This window comes from Antedon mediterranea, chromosome 3, assembly GCF_964355755.1.
Source record: "Antedon mediterranea chromosome 3, ecAntMedi1.1, whole genome shotgun sequence".
NCBI classification, from domain to species: domain Eukaryota; kingdom Metazoa; phylum Echinodermata; class Crinoidea; order Comatulida; family Antedonidae; genus Antedon; species Antedon mediterranea.
Window position 1 is genome coordinate 9587940 of NC_092672.1, and position 21107 is coordinate 9609046.

Consider the following 21107-nt stretch of genomic DNA (forward strand, 5'->3'; position numbering starts at 1 on the left):
TTTGAACTACTGTACTAATTCATTTAATTTTTTTTGTACTTGTTAGAATGTAGTGTATATTTCATTAATAAATATATTTTAGATGTGTATATGAAAAAAAAATTTTTTTTAATGGTGAAATTTAAAATTATAAAAAAAAAAAATGAAAAAGTATGTTAAAAACGGTGTGTACCGTTTCCTTTCTTTTACACTAATTTTCGGTAAGTATAATTATTAGAATATTTTAATATACTTTATATTTATAATTTCAATCATAAATACTATTATTTATAACTTTTGAATAAGTAAAACAAGATTTTAGGCCCATATGATTATGACACCAAATCTAAGCCGGGCTGCTATAAGTAAGATATGCTCTTTTAAGGCAAACGCACAATATGGGTCAAAATAAACTCATTTAAAATAATCAATGTTAATTAAAACAATTAATTGTTTACCTGAATAGTATATATAACATTATAAAAATTGTTTTCTAATCGTATTATTACGTTATTAAATTGAAATACGGAGCTAAAGTTTAGGCCAAGTCACGGCTTACTCGCGATCAGTAGTCGCTCCCGTTAAAGTATTTCGGTTGCAGTTAATGACTTTCGGCCGCCGTATACAGAGTCAAATGTAACGTTGGTAAATTAGCTTAATAAATTTCCTCGGTACATTTTAATCTAACGCATTTGCATTGTATACTTGCATAATAAATCTTCCGCACATTACATCAATTTTAAGTTGTTAAATTAATGTGTAAAACCAGATATTCTACGACGGAAAAGGACATGTCAATCTCCGACATCGCTGCTGTCACACATCTCGCGTTGAGCCGGTCGAACTCGAGCGAGGAAAACTAAACAACGTGTTCAAAATATGGAACGTACCATTCGCTGATAGGGTGCATTAATGTATTTAACGGAAAACGCCACAACAAACACCCGCGTATTTTAGAGTACAATATTTTACTAACTACAATATTCACCGGATTATAATGGTTGGATCTTTAAAATTTTGAACGGGATTTACGCCTCATGCACCATTTTAAAATGTAGTTCGCACAATTACCATGCACAATACGTTTGTAAACTATGTTTTATCGATTTCAATGTAGATTTAGCTATAATTTAATACCAAAATCCATAATATTTTTCCATAAACGGTGAATCAAAATTGGATTTTTGTCACAAAAATTGACTTTTCGTTACGAAAAACCTATTTATAGAAGACGATTTTCGTATCAAATTAAAGCTTATTTAAAGCCTGATAACATACAACAAAAATTAATCCGCTAGCTCCAATGGTAATCGTGCGATCGTGTTTTGAAAACTGATGGGGATTTTCCGATGAGGTTTTCAACGCGCGGAAATCGGCTCGATGGGATTTTAGAACCGTTTTAAAATCGCATTTTCTCGGCAACTAATTCATTAATTTTAATTATAAACACACTTATACATAGATTAAAACAAGTACTTTCAAACAATATAAATTTTGTAAGTATTAATTAAGATTGAATACGATTTATTTAACATCAAAGTCATACTACTTTTTCGAATTTCGTCAATATTTCAAAAATGATACCCCTCTGTGCGCTTTCATTGGGATACCTACTAATATATTTCATTTCAATTGTTACAAATAGTTTGTTTTAAATAAATTTAAATGTTGTTGTATTTTATTATTGCCAAAATTGTAATTTACCATAAAATATCTGTTGGGTTTTCGATATGGAAGGGTTGATCATTTATCAAAAAGTTCACAAAAATCCAAATTGATTTTTTGAAATATAAAATGTTAAAGTTGCAATGTTAATTTTAATGGTAAATAATTTCAATATTTCACATTTAAACATTCTCTGTTATCTTATAAAAATATATAAAAAAATATCTGTTGTTGCTAGTGAGTGAGTGTGGCCGAGCGGTTAAGACAGTGGAACCGTAATCCAGAGCCATAACATCAGCAAGGGTTCGAGGCTCCATGGTTCTGGTGGTAGAACAAGTCTTCTTGGATAAGGACTATAAACCGTAGGTCCAGTGTACATCTGGCTCATGTGCACTTTAAAGAACCTAGTACATCTTTCGAGATTCCCAGGTGTACTAGTTCATACATACACACTGTCGTAGACAGACGTAATGGTGCCGTAGTTGGCTGCCGATGACACGGTGTGACCCTTAGGGGAGAAGAATGTTGTTGAAAAGATGTAACAGTCCACATCACCTTTGATCACTAATTGTTGCTGGAATTGGCGCTTTACAAATTCGTATATATTATATTATTATTAGTAAAGTTGGGTTTGCTGTACACCATGTGTTTTTAACTAGGTTTAATATTCGCCATGCAAATCTGCAAAATGTAAAATTGGTGTATGTGTGTATGTGTTGAAAACGTAATTACCTTCCCAACCGGTTAGCCATAGGTCCAGCTGTGAATGAGCCAATCATACCACCAATAGCAAAAATAGCGACGGTCGTAGACCACAGGAAGTCCACAGTGTCTTCAGATAGCAACTTGTTAGTTCTGTCATAATAACTTTCATTTATCCAGTCTGTAATAACCTTAAAAATAATATCTATTAATTTAAATATTTATCAATTTTCCTGCACTATTTTCACATTTGAAATACACAAGTAGATTGTGATTAAGCACGATTTCATAGATACATTTGCAAAACATTTTCTGGAGAGAGTTGGGATGTTATTCATATACTGTGATTGGTCGGTTAAATACCAGGGCAACAAATAGAGAGTAAACAACTAAAAAAAACTGGCCTCTCGCTGGTATGTTTTGTTTTTCCATAAAAAGAAATGTTTTTTTACACAAAATTGCTTTCACTATTGATTACAACTTAAAGTTCACAGTTCAGAAAATGGTATCCACAGTATAACTGTGAAAAGGGTATTATAACTGTGAAAAGGGTATTATAACCGTGAAAAGGGTATTATAACCGTGAAAAGGGTATTATAACCGTGAAAAGGGTATTATAACCGTGAAAAGGGTATTATAACTGTGAAAAGGGTATTATAACTGTGAAAAGGGTATTATAACTGTGAAAAGGGTATTATAACTGTGAAAAGGATATTATAACCGTGAAAAGGGTATTATAACTGTGAAAAGGGTATTATAACTGTGAAAAGGGTATTATAACCGTGAAAAGGGCATTATAACCGTGAAAAGGGTATTATAACTGAGAAAAGGGTATTATAACCGTGAAAAGGGTATTATAACTGTGAAAAGGGTATTATAACTGTGAAAAGGGTATTATAACCGTGAAAAGGGTATTATAACTGTGAAAAGGGTATTATAACTGTGAAAAGGGTATTATAACCGTGAAAAGGGTATTATAACTGTGAAAAGGGTATTATAACTGTGAAAAGGGTATTATAACTGTGAAAAGGGTATTATAACTGTGAAAAGGGTATTATAACTGTGAAAAGGGTATTATAACTGTGAAAAGGGTATTATAACCGTGAAAAGGGTATTGTAACCGTGAAAAGGGTATTATAACTGTGAAAAGGGTATTATAACTGTGAAAAGGGTATTATAACCGTGAAAAGGGTATTATAATTGTGAAAAGGGTATTATAACTGTGAAAAGGGTATTATAACTGTGAAAAGGGTATTATAACTGTGAAAAGGGTATTATAACCGTGAAAAGGGTATTATAACTGTGAAAAGGGTATTATAACTGTGAAAAGGGTATTATAACTGTGAAAAGGGTATTATAACCGTGAAAAGGGTATTATAACCGTGAAAAGGGTATTATAACTGTGAAAAGGGTATTATAACTGTGAAAAGGGTATTATAACCGTGAAAAGGGTATTATAACTGTGAAAAGGGTATTATAACCGTGAAAAGGGTATTATAACCGTGAAAAGGGTATTATAACTGTGAAAAGGGTATTATAACTGTGAAAAGGGTACAGTCAACTCTCCCAATACCGGACTCTCCCAAAACCGGAATTCACGAAAAACCGGACTTTTTTGGAGGGCCCAATTTGTCCCTATTCTAAATGTACTGTAATTTATTATGAAAACCGGAATACCCAATTCCGGAATCCGGACAAATTATGAAGTACAAAACACGAAAATTAGCGTCTGAAAACCGGACTGACGGTTAAAAAACTCCAAATATTTACGAAAACAACGTAACATCGTCGTCGCTGACTCGGATTCACTACATTCACAATGTACAAAAGCTTTTAACCATACCCTCACCGGCCATGCATGAAGTGCGCGACGTTTCGCGGTACGATCAAATAATGTTGCCATGGAGCGCTACACTGTGATTGACAGGTCAGTTCATTGTTAACCCACGAGGCGGCAATTGCTTTGTTGCGTATCGAACTGCGGTGGGCTTTTTCACATCGAAGCGCTATGTCTTAATGTCTATTGTTTTTAGCAGGGAGTTGTTAACAACTCCCTGTTTTTTAGCATATGATTTGTTTTTTAATAAAGTTAAATTTACATTCCTGTGTCTTTGTTTTGTTTAAATTATTGTTAAATTCACAATTGCAATAGGACTTTAAAAAGGAATGTTTCACTAAAAACGGGACTAAAAATGTGCATCATTATAAATTTGGAAATCATTATGGCAAAACGTAAACGGAATGAACTTGACTTAACTAGTGTTAATAAACTTTGAAATGTTACCAATTAATTATTGTGTCATTATTGCTTGGCTCGTTTACCTAATCAATTTTCATCATTGCTATCAAATTACGTCAAAATAAAGGAGCTTAAAAAACATGTGGTCTAGGTGTGGGCGTTTTTATTTGATTATGACACCTCTGCACATGCGCATCAATCAAAGCCCTTCACCCATGCTGCTGCTGCTAGCTAGCTCACGAAAAACAATAAACAGACCGAAATTATGTTCACCGTACGTACGTACGTACGTAGGCCTTTTTGCCGTTAAAAACACATTGAGAAACAATAATTTACTATTGTAACATGTTTTATTGGTACAGTAAATAATGTAACTTTTAAAAAAGGTAAATTGAATTACTGTAGCTTAATATTAATAAAGTAGGCCTAGGCCTATCAGTATTTATTTAATTAAAACTAGATTGACACAATCATAGCCTAGCCTAGGCCTTCCCTACGCTAGGAGACCGTACCGGGCAGCATTCGGTGACAAGGTGATGACTTTAAAAATATGTTTTCAGGAAACCGGACTTTCGAAAAACCGGAAAATATATGCCCGCCCAAGGGTGTCCGGCATTGGGAGAGTTGACTGTATTATAACTGTGAAAAGGGTATTATAACTGTGAAAAGGGTATTATAACTGTGAAAAGGGTATTATAACTGTGAAAAGGGTATTATAACTGTGAAAAGGGTATTATAACTGTGAAAAGGGTATTATAACTGTGAAAAGGGTATTATAACCGTGAAAAGGGTATTATAACCGTGAAAAGGGTATTATAACCGTGAAAAGGGTATTATAACTGTGAAAAAGGTATTATAACTGTGAAAAGGGTATTATAACTGTGAAAAGGGTATTATAACTGTGAAAAGGGTATTATAACTGTGAAAAGGGTATTATAACTGTGAAAAGGGTATTATAACTGTGAAAAGGGTATTATAACCGTGAAAAGGGTATTATAACTGTGAAAAGGGTATTATAACTGTGAAAAGGGTATTATAACTGTGAAAAGGGTATTATAATTGAATAAAATAAGTTTTATCAATTCTGTAATTAATTGATTCATCAATAATAATGTTCAGAAATGAAAGTAAAAAACTAGAAACTGATTAAAACACAACAAATTCCAAGTATTCACTCACCTGCTGTGGTGCATTAATAACACCTGTATTGTAACCAAATTGTAAAGACGAACCAATCACAGCTGACGCAACAGTGAATGTAAGTACTTTAGTCACTTTTCCCTAAAAAAATAGAAAATATCTATTTTATTTTATTCTAGTTAAATTGGTGTTTTTTTTTCATTAAGGTCATAAATATAACTTGTACAGTATCTCTATGGTCTGAAAGCAATGGTCAATTTTGGCCTGATGGCCAATAAAGATTATGGCTGGTCTGTAAAACTTCCCAGTAGCTGGTGTGTTATTAACAGACAGTAGATACTGCATCTGATTAAAATAAAATGTCAATCAATATGGGGGTTAAATACATCAGAGTGGGCTTATCGTAGGATGGGATTATACCCAAGGATGGGCTTATATTGGAAGATGGGCTTATAACCAAGGCTGGGCTTATATTGAAAGATGGGCTTATAACTAAGGGTGGGCTTATATTGGAAGGTGGGCTTATAACCAAGGGTGGGCTTATATTGGAAGATGGGCTTATAACCAAGTGTGGGCATATATTCGAAATGGGCTTATACTACTCAAGGGTGGGCTTGTATTTGAAGGTGCACTTTATGGTCAGTATGGTATTGATTGGTGCTACTATTGTAGTTGTTCTAGAATAAACGGCACCAGGAGTTGTTCATGAGACTTGAGAGTTTTTAGAGGTCGTTTATCATTTGTGAGGGTTATTCAAGGGTGATGGGGAGGCACTACAGTAATTCTAAAAGAAGTTTTATAGGGAGAATTTTTTGAGCAAATACAGTAACAACTTTAATACTTCAAATAAATGGTTTTAAGTTTGTTTTTAGAGCAGAATCAATAAGATAAATTGCCAGCTAAAGGTTAGCTAAGCAATGGGAAATTCATGTTTTATTAAAGGCATTATAAACAAAATAAAGCTTGTAAGTAAATAAAGCAACCATAAAAAAATAATTTTTTTTGCAGGTTAAGAAGATTGCACTATACTTCTAGACTATTTACTATTGGTTACAAAATATGTTAAACTGGTCAATGTCAATGGAATATTAAGATAATTGTTGGATAAGGTTACAGTACAATGGGTAAAAGGCATGTTTTATTAATGTTTACATGCACATTTAAAGCTTATAAATATTCAAATATAAAAAAGGAGGTGGTGGTTTTATAGGTTGAGAAGATCACTTCCTAGCAACAAGATCTATTTATTTACTGTTGGTTATAAAAATAATAAACTGGTCAATAATTAATGTATACATGTCAATGACCATGTGTGTGAGTAAACACACACAGTGCAACATATATCATATAATATTAGTACTGTATGTGATTCTCAACAATGATTACAGTACTGCCAACAATCGATAGATGATAAAAACACTTACTAATCCATTTATTGTTGATAACTCAGTTTTAAAAACAAAACAATAAATGTTTAAAAAGCTATTCAACAAAAACAAAAACAGTTGTGTTTTTTTTTATTCCAAACTTTAAAATCACACCTTTTTTTTTTGCTGCACCAGTGTCATCTTGAAAATTAAATTTACAAATTCCAATGATGGGTTGAATGGTTAATTAAGACAAACTAAGTTGCAAACTATTTAGCCAAGGTGATGGATGGCCTAAAATAAAATTCAGACGTTTCACAAATATGCTACTGGTATCATTTGTTTCAACAGAACTTCAGCGGAACATGTGAACCTAACCTCAAATTTTATCCACAAACAACAACAAACAAATTAATCTGCTCGTGTACAAAAACCTTAGTTACGTTGAGAATTCTATTCCTTATCAATATCATCAAACAAACTAAAATGTTCATATAATGTAAATACTAAAACATGGTTTGATAATACAGTACACATAATTCTGCCAAAATCTCTTCTTGTTATAATTATATTGTATCGCTAAACTAAGTGAGAAAAATCAGATTCACTGGCATCAATTTTTCATACATTATTCCACTGAGGCTGAGCTCTTAACTAGGCCTACGCTAGCTAGGCACAGTTTATTATTTGATAGAAACTAAATAAATAGGCCTGGCCCTAGCTAGATGATACGGGATCCAGTCAAGTCGCCCCATCGCAAAGTCGCCCCATACAGGGTCGCCCCATCGCAAAGTCGCCCCGGCACAGTCGCCCCATCGCAAAGTCGCCCCATTACAAAGTCGCCCCATTACAAAGTCGCCCCATCGCAAATTCGCCCCATCGCAAAGTCGCCCCAACGCAAAGTCGCCCACGGTTTTAATCATATTGGTTGCGTTTGATATCGATTGCGTTGTTACTTTGGTCGCGCTAAATGTCGTATACAGTATAATGTTTATCCTATATACATAATTTGTGTTTTAATTTTTATTTTACAGGTTTTAATGGAGTGATGTGCTTTTTAAAAATCATTAAAAAAATAGTCCCTTGTTTGAAAGTTCTAAAAAGATTATCCCTGATTTATAGTTTCGAAAATGTTAATTTAATATGATTTTAAAATTAGTTACCAGAGCCACAATTACGAATCTTTCTTCAACCTACGCGTGGATACCAGCTCATTTTTTAGGATAAGCTAATTTTTTAGGATAATATAATAAATGTATAATGTGTAGTAGCCTAGGCCTTCGTATAGATTTACAGTAGTTAAAACAATAACAGTGTTGTAAGACAATGAGTGTTATAGGCTACTTATTGATCATTTTGCATTTATTGACAAGTTATGTGTCTTTTACTTTTCAAAATAAAGAAATAAAAAAAAAAGGATTTCATCGCCGATATGATTGTTTTACATGCAGGTATTTTAGTAAAATTAAAACGCTACATTTTGACCATGGAAAAACCATCGTACAGTATCGTGTGCGTGTTTTTTAAAAAGGGGAATCCCCGACGGTCAGCAGAAAGACGTAGCAGCTGTGAGGAAACAGATACCAGAAGGCGCAGCTCCGATTGGTTTCAGAGAATGTTTCAGATGGCGAGTCGCCTTTTATTCAACAGCACAATGATCATTTTTCTGAAGAAATTCTTTTCAACCCCTTTGGTTAGGCCTAGAACATTCTAATTATCATGCCTAAAAAATATCCTCATATCGGGTATTTATCTAATTTTAAATGAAACAAGACAGTGAAGAGGCACGGAATAATACGTACACGGACGTACGACGAATACACACACGCACGTCATCATTTACGACATATAGTGGTGATATGATGCAATTTTATAATGGATATAATGATGGGATTGCCTTTCCAGGCTTACAATCAATGTTCATTACGTAATACTATGTATATAATAGTAAACTGAATGTTTATAAATAAATTGTTTTACGTAATTTGTTGCATATAAAATAAAAGACACAGACGTAGCCTACGTTTCCTATAAAATATTTCACATTTAAATAATTATGTACTGTTAAATGACATTATGCTGGATAATATTATAATCTTAAACTATGTTTACAAATTATTAATATAGGCCTAATAATAATAATACATATTCATCGACCAAAGTAAAAATAATCTAGATCGTATAACATTATTTTATCGCGACCAAATTTAAACGCGACTGATTTCGAACGCGACTGATATCATCGTAAAACTCCGGTGGGGTTTCCCCATCTTCAGATGGTGCGTTGTAGTACGACGACAACGGCGGAGTAATTACGGGCGGGGGTTTCCCTCTGGTAAGCTAGCACGTTAGTGCGACCGCGGAGTGATTAGTCGGGGGCTTCCTCTCTGATGATGGGGGTGCGTGCCGATTGTGTGACCTGAGACTACATGGCGGGGCTTCCCCTTTTTATGCCTACACGTTCCGTGTTATTTTGTGTATCATTGCGACATTTTACGCACTTGTAAACTATTTTTTAACGTTTTGGGGCGACTTTGCGATAGGGCGACTATGTGATGGGGCGACTTTGCGATGGGGCGACTTTGCGATGGGGCGACTTTGCGTTGGGGCGACTTTGCGTTGGGGTGACTTTGCGTTGGGGCGACTTTGCGATGGGGCGACTTTGCGATGGGGCGACTGTGTCGGGGCAACTTTGCGATGGGGCGACTTTGCGATGGGGCGACTGTGTAAGGGGCGACTTTGTATGGGGCGACTTTGCGATGGGGCGACTTGACTAGCATCCGATGATACGGGATCCAGTCAAGTCGCCCCATCGCAAAGTCGCCCCATACAAAGTCGCCCAATACAAAGTCGCCCCATCGCAAAGTCGCCCCAAAACAAAGTCGCCCCGGCACAGTCGCCCCATTACAAAGTCGCCCCATCGCAAAGTCGCCCCAACGCAAAGTCGCCCCAACGCAAAGTCGCCCCAACGCAAAGTCGCCCCATCGCAAAGTCGCCCACGGTTTTATTTCGGAAGTGCCGCCGCTAGTAGTACGCTGTTTTAATCATATAGCGGTTGCGTTTGATATCGATTGCGTTGTTACTTTGGTCGCGCTAAATGTCGTATACATTATAATGTTTATCCTATTATATACATAATTTGTGTTTTAATTTTTATTTTACAGGTTTTAATGGAGTGATGTGCTTTTTAAAAATCATTAAAAAATAGTCCCTTGTTTGAAAGTTCTAAAAAGATTTCGAAAAGATTATCCCTGATTTATAGTTTCGAAAATGTTAATTTAATATGATTTTAAAATTAGTTACCAGAGCCACAATTACGAATCTTTCTTCAACCTACTCGTGGATACCAGCTCATTTTTTAGGGATAATATAATAAGTGTATAAATAGTAGGCCTTCGTATATTTACAGTAGCCTAAAACAATAACAGCGTTGTAAGACAATAAATGTTATATAGGCTACTTAGCTAGGCCTATTGATCATTTTGCATTTATTGACAAGTTATGTGTCTATAGTTATTTAATTTTAATTATGACTTTTCAAAATGAAGAAATAAAAAAAAGGGGATTTCTTCGCCGATATGATCGTTTTACACATGCAGGTATTTTAGTAAAATTAAAACGCTACATTTTGACCATGGAAAAGCCATCGTACAGTATGATTATCGTGTGCGTGTTTTTTAAAAAGGGGAATCCCCGACGGGCAGCAGAAAGACGTAGCAGCTGTGAGAAGGAAACAGATACCAGAAGGAGCAGCTCCGATTGGTTTCAGAGAATGTTTCAGATTGCGAGTCGCTTTTTATTCAACAGCAGAATGATCATTTTATTGAAGAAATTCTTTTCAACCCTTTTGGTTATAGAACATTCTAATTATCATGCCTAATAAATATCCTCATATCGGGTGTTTATTTAATTTTAATAAACAAGACAGTGAAGAGGCACGGAATAATACGTACACGGACGTACGACGAATACACACATGCACGTCATCATTTACGACATATAGTGGCGATATGATGCAATTTTATAATGGATATAATGATGGGATTGCATTTCAAGGCTTATAATCAATGTTCATTGTAATACTATGTATATAATAGTAAACTGAATGTTTATAAATAAATTGTTTTACCTAATTTGTTGCATATAAAAAATAAAAGACACATACGTACTAGCCTACGTTCCCTATAAAATATTTCACATTTAAATTTATGTACTGTTAAATGACATTATGCTGAATAATAGGCTTACTATAATCTTAAACTATGTTTACAAATTGTCATTTTTAAGGCACACATCTTTCTCTCATCATAGACCTCAGTGTAAAATAAAAACAAAAATCAATTATTAACATAGGTCTATAATAATAATATTCATCGACCAAAGTAAAAATAATCTATCGTATAACATCATTTTATCGCGACCAAAATTAAACGCCACCGATTTCGAACGCGACTGATATCATCGTAAAACTCCGACGGGGTTTCCCCATCTTCAGATGGTGCGTTGTAGTGCGACAACGGCAGAGTAATTACGGGGGTTTCCCTCTCTGGTGAGAGCTAGCACTTTAGTGCGACCGCGGAGTGATTAGTTGGGGGCTTCCTCTCTGATGATTGGGGAGCGTGCCGATCATGTTACCTGAGACTACATACATGGCGGGGCTTCCCCTTTTATTTCCGTGTTATTTTGTGTATCATTGCGACATTTTACGCACTTTTAAACTATTTTTTAACGTTTTGGGGCGACTTTGCGATGGTGCGACTTTGCGTTGGGGCGACTTTGCGTTGGGGCGACTTTGCGATGGGGCGACTTTGCAATGGGGCGACTGTGTCAGGGCGACTTTGTTTTGGGGCGACTTTGCGATGGGGCGACTGTGTATGGGGCGACTTTGTATGGGGCGACTTTGCGATGGGGCGACTTGACTAGCATCCGATGATACTAGGCCTATACTATACTATACACCATGCCTAGCTAAAGGCAAGAGGAGTGAGTAGGCTTGCATGACCTGGCTGGGGCCCCTAGCTAGGCCCTACTCTACACTAACAGTAGTCATCATATACCACCGCTAGGCCTACCTCATGCTTTCCCTCGTCAAAGTTAGACATCTCTTGGCTGTGCTTCGTCTCCTCATTTAATGGCATTCCGATGATGTTTTGTTGTCACACAGGCCTAGGTATTATTAATATTAGGGCCTACTAGGCCTAGCTAGAATCAAGTCAAAAACGTTAGTTTGGCAACTGTGTTTCGTCTCCTTCCTTCAACTTCCAACAACGTTAATGGCAAGCTAGCATTGAGTTAAAAGAGTATGCGTTAACATGGTCAACACAATTACAAAAAGCATGCAAAAAGTAAGCCATGTGCGCAAAAATAAGTCACTCCCGAGATTTTGCCTTGACAAATTTGTTGCGGAAGTACGTTTTCCCAAATTGTAGCGGCCCTCACACGACGGGCATCAATGGTGTGTTTGTTGTATGACGTTTCGTGTCGTCGTGTGGGGGCGGCGGGCCGCGATTTTTTTTTTCGTACATAAGTTGGGGACCCCCTCATGAAACGTCACAAAATAAACATGAATAATTCATCAGTTAAATTTTCTTGTTCCGTGTGCACCCAAGAAGCGTATAGCAACAAGAAGTGATTACACAACTGCGATACTTTTACAGTAGGCCATAGAGATATTATAGTGAACTGAGTAGGCCTAGGATTCTAAGTCAATTCACGTGATTGCCTTCGCGCACTCTTCTTCACACACACACACACCACTATGCAAAATGTGTCGAGTCGAGGCTAATCGACTGCTAGGCAAGACATTACACTAAGTAGTAATTCATTGGACATAGCCCAAAGAAAGCTTAGACCCACAAGAATAAAGAATGTGTATAATTTGTGTACTGTATTTTTTAAATTCTGCTATTTTATTATCAAACAATATGCATTTAATCAAAGGAACTGCGCGTATATGAACACATGAGATGGGAAGGTTAGACCCACGAGAATAAAAAATGTATTTTGGTGTAATGTTTATTGTTTAATTTTGCTGACTCTAACACACACACGTCACACACACCAACACAGCTACTACTAGAATAGACATGGGTTTAGAGAATAGTAATTAGGCCTAATAGTATCAATAGAAACTATAATTTTAACACGTAATTCTTTAGTAATAAATTATATTAAACACACCATAAACTAAAGGCTGATTATTTCGACAATCCACACAAAACGCCGCTATTCTATTATGAAATCGCACGCGGCAACCACAGCGGAGATAGGCATAGAATCGTACCGCACTTGTGTAAACTACTGTAATCACTTCTTGTTGCTATACGCTTGGGTGCACACGGAACAAGAAAATTTAACTGATGAATTATTCATGTTTATTTTGTGACGTTTCATGAGGGGGTCCCCAACTTATGTACGAAAAAAAAAATCGCCGGCGGGCCGCCTGATGCAAAATAAATCACCTCATAAATCATCATAAACAATTGGGAAAGACCAGTACCCCCCTCTCTCCTCCTCTCTCTCCCCGCAAAGAACGGACCCAACATCAACATACATGTCATTGCCGGCCTAGCCTGCTCGACGACTCCTTGAACTTGACCTTATTATATTGTATTAATAGTAGCCTTTTTACAACGTTGTAGGCATCATATTATAGGTAGGTGTCCTGGTTTCAAATCAATCAACAAAATCGTATTTTTCTAGGCCTAGCTAGTAGCTAGTAGGGCCTTATTTATGGCCTATAAAGGCCTAGTAGGCCTAGGCTATGCTATGATGTTTTTTTCTAGCCTAGGCCTAGTAGCTAGCTAGGGCCTAGCCCTAGCCAGGCATAATACCTAGGTAGGCCTAGAGGGCCTAGTAAACTAAAGCACATTATTTTTTGTTAATTTCAAAAGTCTCCAAAGTCATCCATACAGCAGTTTGATTGAGGTCTCTTTTCAGCACTTGATGTCTCTTTACCGACATTACCGTTACCCTCACTGAAAGAGATGCTGTTTGCGATTATAAATCTATTAATTTTGTATTTTTATGTACCGATCCCTTATGCTAATTTTGAGTAATATATAAGCTTGTACAACAATAATTCAATTGTTTTACTTGGTGCAATAATTTGTATTTGGATGTTTTTTAGGGCCAACTAACTCATTGAGTTGTAGTAATTCTTTTGCTTTAGGTCCCCCTGACCATTGTTCTATATGTTTATTGGAAGAATAAATAAATGAAAATGATATAAAAACAGTACTGTAATAAAAGTATAACACTGACTAAACAGGATTGATACAAACAAAAGCCAATAAAATATATTTTTATATTATTTAGGCCTAGGCGTAGAGTATTACTAGGATTATTAAAATATATTTAGACCTTTTCTTTTATTTCTTAGTGATGTTCTCACTTGGTTTTCAGATCACACTAATGCTAGGCCAGAATAAAGATGGATGACTTTGAAAACAGTTTCTACCATATACATGGAATGCTTGGACATACTTCGTTTATTGCTGATAACTGCACAGACGATGGCGCAATTCAATGGTTATGGCAGACATTTCATGAATGTATTACTAATAATGTTCAACTGACAGGCTTCATCCTTGGTTTGCTTTCAATATGCTGTTGGATTGTTGTATTTTTACCGTACGTTTCTTTAAACTCTGTCTACACTATCCAAAAAAATTGATGTGTCCAATAATATGGAAATGATGATGTCATACCACTACCATATTTGAGCATATCACTACCATTATTTGGGCGCATCACATTTTTTTGTCACATCAAGTATGATAATGTAGACAGAGCTATATTGTCCCTCATTTTTAAAAATGTGTTTCTAATGTCACATAATAGTTGTCCACTTTGAAAAAAAAATTGGACCTGAAAAAAATTGAAGATTGCAATTGGGGGTCAATTGGTTTTCAGTTAAATTTAACCGTTTATTTTGTCTTTTTAAAAGTGAAAACATTATTATTTTTTTCTACGGAAGTGATTAATTAAAACTGCAAAATGGCCTACAGGGTATGTCAAAGTATTTTTTTATTAATCTTAATTGTTCATGTTTTTGGGGAACAATACATCTTTAAAAGACTAATGCTTGGTTCCCACTAGAGACACAATAACAGTTTACTTGTCATTGGTCAACTTGCTTGTATTGCATCATGTCCTTACGTTGCGTCTCTAGAGAGAACCAAGCTTTAGTGGTTTGGAAAAAAATGTAGTAGAATTGATCAGTCTGGTGTGGTGGTAACAAGTAAAATTAAACTTACAGACATTCTCTCTCACAAGCCCACACCTCCCCCCCCCCAATACCCCCCAAGGAAAATCCCACCAATGCAGCATCTTTCCTTACATGCATCTGTTTTTGTTTTACAGCCAATTTTATGAATCGTATAAGAATGGAAAGATGGATGAAGGTGTATCAGTAGCATTTTTAATTCTGTGGTTGCTAGGTGATTCCACAAATCTGCTGGGTTGTTTACTTTCTGATCAACTCGCAACACAGGTATTGTATTGTACAGTATGAATAAAGATAAAACATAATGATTAAAAACTTATATATTTGTTTGAGATGACGTCACACATGCTCTTGACCTAACATCTCTGGAGTTTGATGTTGGTACCTTTCAAATCGACCATCTCGGTGTGTCCCCGCAGTTTACCCTCCAGAGAACATTCAGCTGTTCGATCCTGGTGTTTTGAACTCCGAGTTGTTGATTTTACTTGTCGCATCTACTACAACCGCAAGGTTGACACCCTTGTGTGTCAAAACTCTGGAGTGTAATAATTTGTATATATTCGTTTAACCTGTAACCTATATGTTCCTTATTCTTTAGGTCGGGACAGCATATTACTACATTTTCATGGACTTCCTCATCATATCCCAATACTTGTATTATTTCATTAAGAACAGAAAACGAAGGGCTCGTAAGTAGTTGAAAACATTAGTTTAAGCAAATGGGTGTGAAAACTTACTAAATACCTTGGTACTCACAGTATGAAAGTACCTCTTAAAGTACCAATACCATGATTTGTAGCCTGAAATCATATACCACCAAGCTTGAACCTAAGTACTATACTTCATCTTTGAGCCCACATAAGTTACTGAAAAAATGTTAATAGTTATAGACTCGAGAGTGTGCCAAACCATACTACAGTTACTCAGTGGAAGTTTTTTTTTTAGGATTACTCGGTAATTATTCGCCAGTCGACTCAAATCCAGGACAGGTTGTTTTATGTGTCGGTATGATCATGTGGTTTTCATCAGTATTTACGATTTCATCATCACAACTGCAACAAGAGCCCTCTATAGCACGGCTACCAGGAAGAACATTGCTCAGTGTGTCTGATTGCAAGGTTTATCTGTATCATGATAACTGCTTATTTTCTGTAAGATTTTCTCTTTAAGCTTGGTTCCCACTAGAACGCAATGCACTGACCAATGGCAAGCGAGAGTCTGTATAATCCATTACTTGTGATTGGTCAAATGATGTTGCACTTAGTGGAAACGAAGCTTTAATATACTGTAAACATCAAACCTGTATTCAGTAGGGACCTGATGTGTCTGGGTTACATTATTTTAGTGTTGTGTTACATGGAATCAAAACATGATGTTTCTGTATTCAACATTGTATTTAGTTTTATGAATTAGGTTTATAGATTTAAATATAAATTAGAGTTTATTTCCTCTAAAGTCAAATATTTTGTTTCTTTAAACCAATTTTATAAATGTATGTATTTTGATATACAGTACTCTACTGCCTGACCTAAATAAGTTTGTAATTCGTAAATTACGTTATAACCCCATCCTGTCAGATACTCCTATTAAGGGACACTTTATTGTGTCCCAAATGTGTCCCCTTAATAGGGGTGCTACTGTATATTGATTTTACTACTTTTATCTTCCGCAGTCCAACAAGGATATAGTAGGGTATACATGTGGGGTTTTATCTAGTGTATTCTATTTGGTTTCCAGAACACCCCAGATCTATATGAATGTAAGTATGCCAAGTTATAACATCCAATACAGTATGATAAATAAGGATAACAAATATAATTAAAAGAAATTATCTGTTGGAAAATTTGTGTTTGACAGGATCAAATATATCGGATTTGATTTTATTTAAACAATCTATAATAAAAAAAATGGTAACATAGTATTAGTCATTGATTCATTCAAGAAAATTGTTCGATTTGTTTTTAAATCAAGAGATGTTTATATATTTTATGAACACAATGAACTGAAGTCTTTGTTGCTTGGAAAAACCAACTTGGGAGAAGGAAGAACCTTGGAAAATATTTAAAAAAAATATTTTATAATTCTTCGGTTGCAAGTCAGATAAAACTAGTATAATAATAAAAAAGTATATTTTATAAAGAATTATAGCATAAACCACTTACACAAACTTAGTTCAATATATTTATATTTTTAATAATTTTGTCTTATATATTATTAGTTGTTGGAGTAAGATAAAAGTAAGAGTTTTCTGTATTGCTTGCCCCATCATAATTATACTAAAATTTTCCAAATAAAAATATTATTATTTTAAATTTCTTCACAGTATAAAAGAAAGTCGGTTGAGGGAATATCGAGAGTAATGTTCATAATAGCAATCGTGGGAAATCTATTGTATGGAAGTTCTGTGCTTTTTGAAGTACAGGGTAACACTGCTGTGTTTATGATCCGACATCTACCATGGCTTGTGGGTAGTCTTGGAACACTTGCTTTTGACTTCACTGTATCCTTTTTTCACGTTTTTAAGCCCACATGACTTGAAAGTTATGAAAGAAATTTGATTATAATGTTTTGATATAGAATATATATGCTGTTAAATTATTCGTAAGCTCTATCTACACTATCAAATTTTATGTGACAAAAAAATGTGATGTGCCCATAGACTTGATGATGTATTGTCATACCTATATTTATACCATATTTAGGCACATTGCACTTTTTTTGTCAAACTAGTTTGATAGTTGTTTTTTTTTATAACTTTTATAATTTTTTTTCTGTGATTTATTTCTTTTCTATGTGTTCCTGTATGATAATACTGTAACCTACAGTGAAAGTCAATAAAATAAATGTACATAGGCAGATCCAAGGGATCAGGAAGCCTGCCTAAAAACTCCAATAAATTTTGAAAATGAAACTGGATATGAACCTTAGATTTAAGTTGCTTCCACATCTCCACCAGATTCGGTCCTGCGGCCTTAGAAAAAAATCGACCAAGGTCTATCATGCTCACTGGTCAAAGAAAAAGATTGTATGATTTCAGAAAACCAATGGCCTTGATTTGAATTCTGAGCCTGAATCAGATTAGTATTGAATTTCATTTTATATTTTTGTGTTTAAGTGGTCACATTTGCAAACACTTGTTGATCTTCTCCAACTGCACTCATATAAACAGCGAGTTTAAGAAGCTAAATCTGCTGCTTATCTGCTCAAAACAGCCTAGTCTGATATGGTTTATCAATCAATCAGACTTACATAGTGCCAGTATTCATAATAGTAAAGATCAAAGGTTAAACGTTAAACAGGAAATGCTTTGCAGAGGTTATTTACAATTACACTAGAGATGTTTCCTTAACCAATTCATCAGGTAGTTGTTCAGTTCCGTCTATACAAACCAGCTGAACCTAAAAGTGAACCTCTCATGTCTGAAGACACTGACCCATCACCAATCAACTGCCAATTTACTGACAGTGTCAACTCTGATATTATTTAATAAAAAGCTCTGAAATAAACAATTGTTTACTAATTTACTACTAATAGTAATTTTATAATATATATATATATATATATAATAATAATTATAAAGTTTTATCCGTTCAATTTAAACAAACTCATTATTTTAATTTTATTGTATGTCTTTAGGCAATGTGGCCAAGGATTACCAATAGTGAATTAATCACTGTCCTATCAGATAGGTGGTAATCCCCCTGGTACAGGGGCTATTTTGTGAACCAGTTAACCGGGGTAACCCCCTACTCTTTTTCGAATAATGAACTGGGTTCTTTAAAGTGCACACAGGTTATAACTGTGTGCACTGGACCTACGGTTTATAGTCTTTATCCGAGAAGACTTGTTCCACCACCAGAACTAGGAGCGAGTCGGCCTCGTACCCTTGCCGATGTTGTTGGCTCTTTAGGTACGGTAAACGGCGCCCCTGCCTTAACCGTTCGGCCATTAGACTTAATAATAAAATGCCAAATTTTATATTTATGATAAATATCCTTTATTTCAGAAGGATTTTAAAGAAGTTAACAGATTTCTTCTACTAAAAACACTGCCTTAAAAAATAATTATATTAACAAATCCCAAACTGTAGTTGCAATATACATGCAACTCTCAATTAATTTTTTTAGGAAAGAAATCACAGTGGTCTGAATATTTTTATTGTAACATTATTACGGAATATCAACAGGGTACAGTTGTAGACCATTGGTATGCCAATAGGCATTATTATTTTAATAAACCATGCCATTGTTGTAAAGTACGCACAAAGGTGAGAGTTTATAGTTTAATTTAATTAAAACCAAAAAAAAAAAACTTAATACATTTTATTTATTATTATATATTTTTGTTAAATTTATATTTTTATTTATTTTATGTTGAATTGTGTGTTGTGGAATGATTGATAGTTACAATCATCATCAAAATATGAAACATTCTTATTGGTACAAAAGTAGATCTTTACCATTAGATTGGTTGGATTTAGATCATATTTTAAACACAGGCCCTGTGATTGGTCACCTCACTTGTATTGTGCCTAAATCGTTACGTTGCGCCCAATGGGAAAAAACACTCAATAACTTAAAATTAAATACGGTAATACGTAGGTTGATACTTTACATGTGAAAGTAACTTATAAATATAAATGGTAATACACCTTAGTACGTATATAAAGCCCGGCGCACACTAGAGCTTCCGGCTGAGCCAACTGGCACGAGTAACACTTGGCTCACTAAAAAATTTGCCGCAAATTGTGATCGCGTTCTATCAGACGCACACTAAACGCTTTTCTGATTGGATAGTTACTTAATATACGGCACGCGCTGACATAATAAATCAGAACATGTCATGCACAGTGGAATCGGCGCACACTTGAGGAAAATGGCACGCGTGCCAACAAATATTAAACATGATAGATATTTTCCTCACGAATTCCCCGGCGCACACTGTGAGTCAAGTGTTACTCGTGCCAGTTGGCTCAGCCGAAAGCTCTAGTGTGCGCCGGGCTTAAGACAATTCAGGGTATTTTCAACTATTGTAAAGGGACAGTTAGTTTTTAAGATTCAGATTCAAACTTTAAGTTGATTGAATCAAAGTGTTATCCTCCTTGACGTTGTTTATGCTACAAACATAAAATAAATCTTGATCAAAGTATACTGCCAATTTACATATTTAAAAAAATAAATAAATGTTGTTATTTTTTTTGGACAAGATCCAATGATAAAGTTAAAAAAAAAAGGCAATTATTCGATAAGTTGTATTTAGAAATCTATAGATAAGTAAATAGAACACATCTGTACTAATTATATATTGACTCAACGAATGTGTTTAGTATTGCATTTAATGTAAGGAACAATTATAATATAATATTAATAAATCATTTTATTGTCTTGTCTATATTTAGTGAGTATGATTATTAAATCAGTTACGCTGTAATGTAGATTTTGTCGGGAACAATGTTCGAGGTACGACAGTATATTACAGTATGTTCAGTGCATTCAATACACCACGCTACAAATAATGTCGCATATCTGTTTCGCAGTATAGTTGCGGGTAAAATGCGATATTTTGAAATAAGTCTCGTCATAAACAGTGTACAGATAGTGTTAACATTATCGAAGGATTTAGATCATATTTTAAACACAGGCCCTGTGATTGGTCACCTCACTTGTATTGCGCCTAAATCGTTACGTTGCGCCCAATAGGAAAAAACACTCAATAACTTAAAATTAAATACGGTAATACGTAGGTTGATACTTTACATGTGAAAGTAACTTATAAATATAATGGTAAT

General features: G+C 34.9%; 2 protein-coding genes across 3 annotated transcripts in view; one reads left to right on the forward strand and one right to left on the reverse strand.

Moving 5' to 3' along the window:
* The window catches only part of LOC140044808 (solute carrier family 2, facilitated glucose transporter member 1-like), a 47579-nt gene extending 35121 nt beyond the window's left edge, over positions 1-12458 (reverse strand). For both annotated transcript variants that reach the window (XM_072089486.1, XM_072089485.1), the window contains exons 1-3: positions 12165-12458; positions 5765-5866; positions 2377-2537 (exon numbers count right to left, since the gene is read on the reverse strand). In XM_072089486.1, the coding sequence (XP_071945587.1) occupies positions 2377-2537; positions 5765-5866; positions 12165-12230 (329 nt within the window). In that variant the 5' untranslated portion in view covers positions 12231-12458. The remainder of the gene's footprint in view (positions 1-2376; positions 2538-5764; positions 5867-12164) is intronic.
* Positions 12459-13565: 1107 nt separating this feature from the next.
* LOC140044819 (lysosomal amino acid transporter 1 homolog) lies at positions 13566-20815 on the forward strand. Its single transcript, XM_072089496.1, has 8 exons — positions 13566-13747; positions 14497-14724; positions 15457-15586; positions 15918-16008; positions 16265-16470; positions 16992-17078; positions 17643-17819; positions 18681-20815. Exons 2-8 carry the CDS (start codon positions 14525-14527, stop codon positions 18804-18806), a joined length of 1017 nt encoding a protein of 338 aa, XP_071945597.1. The 5' UTR covers positions 13566-13747; positions 14497-14524; the 3' UTR covers positions 18807-20815.
* Positions 20816-21107: the final 292 nt, after the last annotated feature.